This window comes from Cygnus atratus, chromosome 8 (assembly GCF_013377495.2).
Source record: "Cygnus atratus isolate AKBS03 ecotype Queensland, Australia chromosome 8, CAtr_DNAZoo_HiC_assembly, whole genome shotgun sequence".
Taxonomy (NCBI): domain Eukaryota; kingdom Metazoa; phylum Chordata; class Aves; order Anseriformes; family Anatidae; genus Cygnus; species Cygnus atratus.
Window position 1 is genome coordinate 26,289,335 of NC_066369.1, and position 9,212 is coordinate 26,298,546.

General features: G+C 37.0%; 1 protein-coding gene across 3 annotated transcripts in view; it reads left to right on the forward strand.

Annotated features, from left to right (window-relative positions):
* OSBPL9 (oxysterol binding protein like 9) overlaps window positions 1-8,807 on the forward strand; it is a 62,622-nt gene extending 53,815 nt beyond the window's left edge. For all 3 annotated transcript variants that reach the window (XM_035537762.2, XM_035537763.2, XM_050712308.1), the window contains 14 exons: window positions 68-169; window positions 306-465; window positions 1,079-1,191; window positions 1,472-1,590; window positions 2,981-3,066; window positions 3,313-3,487; window positions 5,000-5,084; window positions 5,342-5,452; window positions 5,802-5,865; window positions 5,976-6,116; window positions 7,023-7,101; window positions 7,408-7,499; window positions 7,835-7,970; window positions 8,078-8,807. In XM_035537762.2, the coding sequence (XP_035393655.1) occupies window positions 68-169; window positions 306-465; window positions 1,079-1,191; window positions 1,472-1,590; window positions 2,981-3,066; window positions 3,313-3,487; window positions 5,000-5,084; window positions 5,342-5,452; window positions 5,802-5,865; window positions 5,976-6,116; window positions 7,023-7,101; window positions 7,408-7,499; window positions 7,835-7,970; window positions 8,078-8,152 (1,538 nt within the window). In that variant the 3' untranslated portion in view covers window positions 8,153-8,807. The remainder of the gene's footprint in view (window positions 1-67; window positions 170-305; window positions 466-1,078; window positions 1,192-1,471; window positions 1,591-2,980; window positions 3,067-3,312; window positions 3,488-4,999; window positions 5,085-5,341; window positions 5,453-5,801; window positions 5,866-5,975; window positions 6,117-7,022; window positions 7,102-7,407; window positions 7,500-7,834; window positions 7,971-8,077) is intronic.
* The last annotated feature ends 405 nt before the right edge of the window (window positions 8,808-9,212 follow it).

A 9,212-nucleotide genomic window follows, 5' to 3' on the forward strand; every position in this document is an offset into this window, starting at 1 on the left:
CCAACAAAAGTATAATTCTCATATTTCAATGTGACTCTTGGGTTTAACATATCAAACTATGCCCTAGAACCCGCTCAGCTATGCAAGTCAGAGCAGCGACCCTCGTCTTTGCCAGTGGGACCTGTAGTAGCATCACTTGGAAATCAGACTCCAACACCAAATAGTACAGGTACAGTTCTGTCTGAATGTCTGACTGGTATACAAGAAACTGAAACTATGCTTTCTGTATATGCTTTTCCTTCCTCAACTTTGACAGTTTTTTGTTTGATTGATTGATTAAACCCATAATGTTTAATACTCTACAGGAAGTGGGCAATCAGCACCGAGCAGCAGCCTCACTTCTCCAAGCCATGTCAATCTTTCTCCGAACACAGTTCCGGATTTTTCTTACTCAAGCAGTGAGGATGAATTCTATGATGCTGATGAATTCTATCAGAGCAGTTCTTCCCCAAAGAGATGTATAGAGTAAGTAGCTGAAGGAACGCAGTGTATGCTGAATAGTTTGTTTGTTTGGTTGTTTTTTTAAAATCTCCAAGTGCATGTCTTGTCTACTTGTAGTCATTACTTAAGCTAAATAAGCAAACAAGACAGATTGGCTTAAAAAAGTCAATCTACTCTTTATGCAACAGAATAAAAATACCTTATCCCCAAGCACAGCTGTCTGTCAGGGATGCAGTTTCCTCCCCTGTTCCTTCCCATTCCATCAGACATGTATGTTGACAAAGCTTTTAACACACACTGAACTAGGGAAGGCACCAGCTCAGAGAACTAGTCTGAGACTACCGAGTATTTCATATCTATTTGTTTCATAAATAGCTAATTACTTGTCGCATTAATTAGAAAAACAAGACAAACAAAACCTTTAAGTTGCTGCCTTTCCCCAAAGTCTCTATTCTTTTTTATTAATCAGAAAAATAATTTTAAGAGATGCTAGAGTTTTATTGAATTAGTGTGCAGCACATATACTGAGGCCTGTCAGTAAACTCCTTAGGAAATTGAAGCCTATGTGTATCAATTTATAATAATTCGGTTTGAATTTGTTCATTGTGAATCTCGAGTCCTTATTACTCTTCTTCAGTTCTTCAGGTTCTGCTGCAGTCCTGACTCGCAGCAGCACAGGAAGTAGTTTGAAACGTCCAGATACCACAGAGTCCCTCAATTCTTCCATGTCGAATGGGACAAACGACGCTGGTAAGTGGATTGCATGAACTTTCAGTAAGGAGCTCTCGATTGTTCATCTATCTGTAAACTGTGTCATTAATATGATCGTAAGTATGTGACAAGATACTTGTGGAAATTGGTTTGTCTACTGGTTGTTGTTGTTTTAACTAAGGCAAGATTGTTGAATTGGGAAATTTAAAAGCCTTAGTTTTATGAATAAGGCCTTTCTGACAGCTAAAAATATTTACATGCTAGTTAAATGTAGACAATCTTTGAAGGTTTAGAGAAAAAAACATTTTTGTCTTTCTAGATCTCTTTGATCCTCCTGATGATAGAGATGATGATGGGGAAGGAGAATCAGTGGAAGAACATAAGAGTGTTATCATGCATCTCTTGTCACAAGTTAGATTAGGAATGGATCTAACAAAGGTAAGCTTGCCAACTGTGGGGAGGGAGGTGGTAAACTGAGGTCTGTATGAATCGCTTTAATATTAAAGTGATAACCTAACTTTATGGTGGTTCTTACGGCTAGTTAATCTCTCTAGCATGGTGATTGTTTTTTAATTGGAATTCTTACTAGGAGAGGAAAAAAGAGTGCTGAATAAATATGTTCAACTGCTAAAATCTGATTGGGAAGGTAGTTTGCTATGGAAAGTAGACGTTTGTTTTAGGAAGCTGAAGGGCACGTAAAACTTTACTACTGCATACAGCATCCCTCTTACCCCAGGTTTACAGGCACTCCAAAGATCAGGTTCAAAACCAATGAAGATCTTCAATATCCCACTGTAAAAATATATATATATATATATATATATACACACACACACACACATATATATTTGTATTTTTTTATATACATTTTAAACCACTGCACATAGGACTGGCAAATAATGAGCTGGATATTTCCTGAATGTGATTCATGTTGGCATCTGTCTTAACACTGCATGAACACCATTCAAAGTGTTGATCTTTCTAGTCAGCTTGGTTAAATTTAAACAACTAATTCCAGATAGAAAAATAACAGAGGTAATAAATCCTACTATCATTTCCTTAAGTAGATGACTTTAACTGTCCAGTCTGGAACTTACAATAGACAACAAGAAGATATATATTTCTGGGGAAATAGCCAGCAGCTCACAGATAAACTACCAAAGGCTTCTGAACTTCAGGTAGTTCTGAATAAGAATTGCTGCAAAGTATGTCTGTTTTGGGAACTCCTGGAATAGTTGAAAAGTTACTTGAGCTGCCAAGAAGCATCATGAGTGTGCTTTTTGTCTGCATCGCTTTGAAATCAAGAAGAGCAATCCACACTGCTTTCCACAGTGGTTTATACCACGCTGAAGCAGACAAGAGGATGATCCACAAGAATGGATCCTACAAATGCTGTTGTGGAAGAAAAGTGGTAGGGGACAGATTAACCTTCATCTTGATAGAAGCACTTAAGATGATGTGACTACATGGAATGAGATTTTGCCTATTAACTGCAAATTAAGTGTTCATATAGGTGAAATTAAATGATCAGTGTTACTGTAATTAAGAACAGCTTTTGATAAGCTCAGCCATGTGGTTGGATATGCCCTGAGTAGGACTAGAACATCTGTAAGACAAAAGGCGGCTCAGTTTAAATCTTTGGTTTTGTAGAAGATGCCAGCTGACCTGCTTTATGTAAGAACTATTCAGTAGGTTTGAGAACACAGTCACCTTACAGGTACAGGACGCCTTGGGTGGTTTGTAAATCCATTTAAAATTAGGGTGTAGAATGCTTTTGTGCAGGATGTTAAAATACCATGATCTGTAAGAGCCCTTTTTCTTTATGCAGGTGGTTCTTCCAACGTTTATCCTGGAAAGAAGATCATTGTTGGAAATGTATGCTGACTTTTTTGCACATCCGGACTTATTTGTCAGGTATTCTGTGTTTAAAGTAGCATTAACTGGTTCTTTTATTGTTAATGGCCCTCATGAACTTTAAAAAGTAAGTTAATAGTTTTGAAGAATAATGCTCAAGTTTTGATCTAAACTTGGAAAATGGTCCAAGTAGTCTTAGTCAAACCTTTAGCTGTGATTCTGTGATCCAAAAAGCTTCCCACATTTAGGGTATCCACTTGTATTACATGTTGCCTGTTTTTCTTTCCTGTCTTTTGTCTCGTGTAGCATTAGTGACCAGAAGGATCCAAAGGAACGAATGGTTCAAGTGGTTAAATGGTACCTCTCAGCTTTTCATGCGGGAAGAAAAGGGTCGGTTGCTAAAAAGCCTTACAATCCCATTTTGGGCGAGATCTTCCGATGTCATTGGGTATTACCAGGCACTGAAGGTGAAGATGATATGGTTAGTTTTCTAGTGGTATGTTTTTTGGTGCTTAGAACACGAGAGTGATTCCCAAAGCTTTATTGGTTTACTGACTGCAATGGCATATGCTGTATTTCGGTAGCAAAATTTACAACCTGCGGCAATTTCTTAAATGATAGTTTCATCCCTCCTTTTCCCCCTTTTCTTCGGACAGAGGTTTAAAACACCGTGCATAACAAAAATTTGAGCCATTAGGTTTTTTTAAGAACTATTTGACTTGTTGAAAACATTCTCCTTTTTTTTTCCCGAACTGTTTCATAGCACTGAGTATTAATTCTCTTCTTTCCTAAATTCTGATTTGTATCAGTTCTCTAATCCCATTTATTTTTAACAGTGGGGTTTCTTTCTGTCACTTAAAACCTGGAGAGCAACTCATTTTTTCCAGTATATTTAATTATTATCTTAAAATCTTTTTGTAGACTTTGAAGGGTATGAAGTCTTCTCAGATTTGGATTCTGAGCTTGGATAATATTTTAGTTGTACATCTGTCTGCCCATTACTCCTCCTTTTGTATTTTACTTCGTTGGAGTATGTCTGGTTCAGTGAAGGACAAGTAGCAGTGCCACTCTTGTAATCTGAAATAACCTGACCAGTTTATGAGCTGTGCTTTTCTGTTATTACTCAAAGCCCAAGCTTTGAGGTTCAGGGATTAATCAGAGACCTGTGCGTAAACTATGGTCAACACAGTGCCCCCACTGATTTTAGAGAGAAGTTGTGGCACTTGATACATACAAAGGGCTGTCTTTTTTATATTTTATTTTTATTATTATTTTTTAAAACACTTCACTTAGTCTTCTAAATCTGGGAAACTGCAAATGAAGATGTGGGAAGTGCTGTTCTAGGATACTTCCCGTAGCCCATGCGTAGTAGGTTTAAACATGATTGAGGCATAATATTTTATCTACTTAATCTCTCTCCCTTTTCCTCCACCACTCCCCAGTTTGTTTGCCCAAATCTTTCTCTTGTTTCTAAGGTGAATGTTTGAAATCTTCTTTGCTCGCATAAAGACAGTGTTGAATTTGTCCTTCCACTGCTTCTAATGATGAATTACACTTTTTGTGATTTGCCACAGGAAATGAATGGTTGTATGTGATGTATGATCTTACTAATATGCAAGTCAGACTTTCTCAGAAGTAGAAATGAAAACAATTTCTGCCACCCATTTGTTATCACTTACGAAGAAATTTAATAAGTAAATATAAATATTACTTTGTAACTGGGTTTATACATGGCCTTTTGGGTTTAACTGTTGTTTCAGTATCATGGACATCTACCCAGGTACATTTATAGTTAAAAACAAGAGAGTAGAAACTGTACGTTTAGAAAGCATCGTAGTTTCAGGAAGGAGTTGTTCCACATTACATTAGCAAACCAACAAATACACAAAGAACAATTGGTGTATGTTTTTAGAAGCCTACTTTAAACTTGGAAGCATCCAGTTACTTTCTAGTACCACTTTCAATGATGAAAATCCTCTCTACTATCACACAGGAGCAAGTTTCAGAAGGACCAGTTCCTTGGGTCAGTAAAAGCAGTGTAACGTTTGTGGCAGAGCAGGTCTCTCATCATCCTCCAAGTAAGTTGACAATAACTTTGCTAAAAGAGATGGCACTGGGTAGGAGCAAAAGTCAAGTCAGCTTTTGGTTTAAATTTTGGATTTAAATTTTCTCTCTGGATTTAAAAGCTGAAAGTTTTCTTTATAAACTTTTTTCATAGAGAAACAAATTGAAAATTCTGTTGCCACATAAATATCAGAGATATTTCCTGATGCAGGAATTAGGAAACAACAGTATTGTTGTCTTGTGCTGCTGTTTTTAATATCTTTATCTTCAGTTTCAGCATTTTACGCAGAGTGTTTTAACAAGAGGATACAATTCAATGCTCACATATGGACCAAGTCAAAATTCTTAGGAATGTCTATTGGCGTTCATAACATAGGGCAAGGTATGTGTGTGTAAATTTAACAATAGAATAGAAATTTACATGCTGCAACTAGAATTTTTATAGAAATTATTTTAAGTCATCCTATGAAACATAAATGTTTGAAATTATGAATTTAGGGTGTACGTATCTAGGAACTGGAGATTCCTTCTGCAGACTTTGTGTGCTGAAACCACTTAGGGCCCAGTTTTTCCTGTGAAGAGCACAATTCTCCCTGCCTTCTCTAGAGGCGAGGCATTCTCAGCCTCCATGAGAAATAAAGCTCTTCACCTTTGTGAAAACTTTTCATTATGAAAAGCTTCATAGAGTTTTTTCTGGATGTCTTTTAAATCTATTTTTTTTTCTTTGATAGGGTGTGTCACCTGCCTAGATTATGATGAACACTACATTTTGACCTTTCCTAATGGCTATGGAAGGCAAGTAAACTCCGGTATTTTCATTTTTTTAATGCCTTGTAATAGATCATGTTTAATATTTATCTCTTAAAAGGCTATATACACATGTATACATGTGTTTGTAATTACAGGTCTATTCTCACTGTGCCATGGATAGAACTTGGTGGAGAATGCAGTATTAGTTGCTCAAAGACAGGCTACAATGCTTCCATCGTCTTCCATACAAAACCATTTTATGGAGGGAAGAAGCACAGAATTACTGCTGAAATTTTGTAAGTAACTTCAGTCAATCTCAATTTTCTCTACTTAAATGCTGACGGTATTTTTAAAGTCAACAATGTGAAACAGCTATCCTCGTAATTTGGCTTACGATTACTTGTCCTGGAATGCCATTTTACAGCCAGGATTTGTGAGAGGAAAGCTGCCTAAATCTGCATCCTGGCTTGCCAGGCTCTGAAACATTCTCAGCTGCTTACCAAAAAAATTTAAGTTTTCATTCCTGAATTATCCAAAATGTATTAATCATTACCTCTCCTACTAAAATACTAAAGCAAGTCTTTTAATACTGCTGTCATGACTGCATGTCATTAAAGTTCTTGCTGCAGACTTTTATGTATTGATTTATATTTGTGTTTTGGTGAATTTTCCTTGGACCCTATGCCTGTGACCAGAGCAGAGAATTCAGTGGAGAATCTCATGTTTTTTAGAGATCTGCTATAATGTCAGTAAGCAGCGCTGACAGAAAGAGATTCAAAACTTGGTTTTAAATCACTTCTTGACACTTCAGCATTGACACACCTCATTCTTGAACTACTGCGTGTGTTTCCCAGTAGTCTGGGGAACAAGCTTTGAGTTCTTGAAATCTTTTTAAGTTTAAATTTATCACTCAATCTGTTTTGAAAGCCTGTTACTTGTTTCCTGAACTCTAAATACATATACAGCCCTAAAGCAAGACCTGGCTTGTGCTGGAAGAGCACTTCCTTTTAATGTTTATCTAGTTGAACTAATTTATGGAAAACCTCTCACTTGCTAAGCTTTCACATTTTCTGCATTGGCAACTGACATTTTTAAGGCCTTTAGATCAGACTGTACAGCAACCAGGATAAAGTTTTGATCCTTTGGGGTCTCTCAGTTACTGTAATACAACTGAGAAATGTCTGTGTGTTCTTTTTATTTAGTTCTCCTAATGACAAGAAACCCTTCTGCTCAGTTGAAGGAGAATGGAATGGTGTCATGTATGCAAAATACTCAACAGGGGTAAAGCAGCTCTTTTTTTCTTCATCAAAAGTGGAAGATTGTGCTTAAAAATAAACTGAAAATAAACATTAGTAGTTGGGAACTCCTGTGAAGCTGCCCAAAAGATCACAGGAATACTGAATTAAGAATAAAAGTCCTGGATTTATTTTGTTATTTTTAAGATAATTAGATTCTGTTCTTGCTATAAAAAATCAAGAGATTAATGTTTGAAATGTATTTTCTGACAACCAGTGTATTAGAGTAAGAGAGTACATAACTTTTCATTCTAGCTTAAGAACTGATTTTTATTTTTTTAACTCTCACTAGGAGAATGCTGTTTTTATAGATACCAAGAAAATGCCTACAATTAAGAAGAAGGTAAGGAAACTGGAGGACCAAGAGGACTTTGAGTCTCGCTGGTAAGAACTTCAATTAAACTGATGAATTAAGACCTTTGGGTTTTTGTAGGCTAGCAGCACGCAGTCTGACTGACCTGTAGCTTTTGGTCATATCCTCCCTTGGACCAAATTTACCTGGGGGGTCCAGAGAGCTTCACTACAGCCCTCCCATTTCTGGCACTATACCGTGCAGTTGTGGTTTAATATTTGTTGTTTTTATCTGTCCTTGGGATAAGTGAGGCCTACCTTAATTCAAATAAATAGTAACAACTAATAGCCAGTAGTACGTCTTTACAGCCTCGTAGCACTTCACATCTCTAAAGCAGTCTCCTTGCCATTCCATTTTACTTTTTAAGCTTATGGAAAGACGTAACCTACAACTTGAAAATAAGAGACATTGATGCAGCGACAGCCGCAAAGCACGCACTTGAAGAAAGACAGAGAGCTGAAGCCAGAGCCAGGAAGGAGAATGAGACCTCATGGGAAACACGGGTGAGCTTTATTCAAACAGTGTAAATGTCTTCGAGCCTGTAGCATTTTACTGTCCCTTTCCACTGTAGGCATAAAAAGCTTACGTTTAATTATTCTCTTTCCTCTAGTTATTCCATGAAGACGGAGAATGCTGGGTTTATGATGAGCCGCTACTGAAACGACTTGCTGCCAGTAAACATTAAGTGGGTTATAAAAACCGAACCTATTCAAGCCTTGGCTTAGCGAAGTTTACATCTGATACCGAAATAGTCATCCGTTGTCACGTACGTAACTCCTGGAGAACCTGTCCCCTCCCATTGCAGTGGTTCCTATCTCAGGGATACCGGACTTACTGATGCAGATAAACAGTTACACAAAACAGGAAACGTCTTGGCTGTGCAGTAACGTATATGGGACTCTGCTAGACTGGTAGTGTATTTGGGCCTCAAAGGCAGGCTGTTGGAGCCCTTTTACAAATGCTTCTGAAGCATGGAGAATCTGGGCTGTGAGCTATACACTTCGAATAACCACTGTGAAGGCCATGACATTTGGTATCAGTTGCATAATATTCCTGGGTCCTACATATTTAAAAAATATAAACAACACAGAAAAAAAAAAAGCAAGACATGGTTTAAATCTAGCTAATGTTTGCAATGTGTAAATAGGAGGATTCCTTTGATGGGAAAGTTTGTTAGAAAATGCTACATAAATGTTATCTTCCACCTGTATGATAATCAAATCTTTTGGCATTTCAGTGTCTTGCCCAAAGTAACTTTGTTATTTTGAGATTAAAATGTAACCATAGATAATTCTACTCAGTGCATCTTAAAGCTTCATAAAATAGATTTTTCAAACTTCTCTTACGGACTTTTTATTTATTTCATAATAAACCTTTACAGCAAGACTGTGCAGCTGAGTGATGATCGTTTTATGTGAAAAGCATTAATATTAATATTCCTCTGGAAGTTGCTAGACTTACTTCGTGAAGGAATTAACAAGCTAGCAAAAGGAGCAGAATTTGCAGCACCCCCAGGAGTGGTTCTGGAAACTACACTGGCCTTGCATCACTCCTAACTACCTAGCACGTGGGGAATTTTTGCCTTTGCTCTGATTTAGCTTGAAGTTATGTTTGAGTAAGTAGCTAGCTGTAGCAATCAAACTATTTTTCCTTCCACAGTTAAATCTGGTTTTTATTTGATTTCATCTCAGTTTCGTTTACATACAGAAAAACTTTAAAAAAAAAAAGGCAGCATAAGGTTAAAG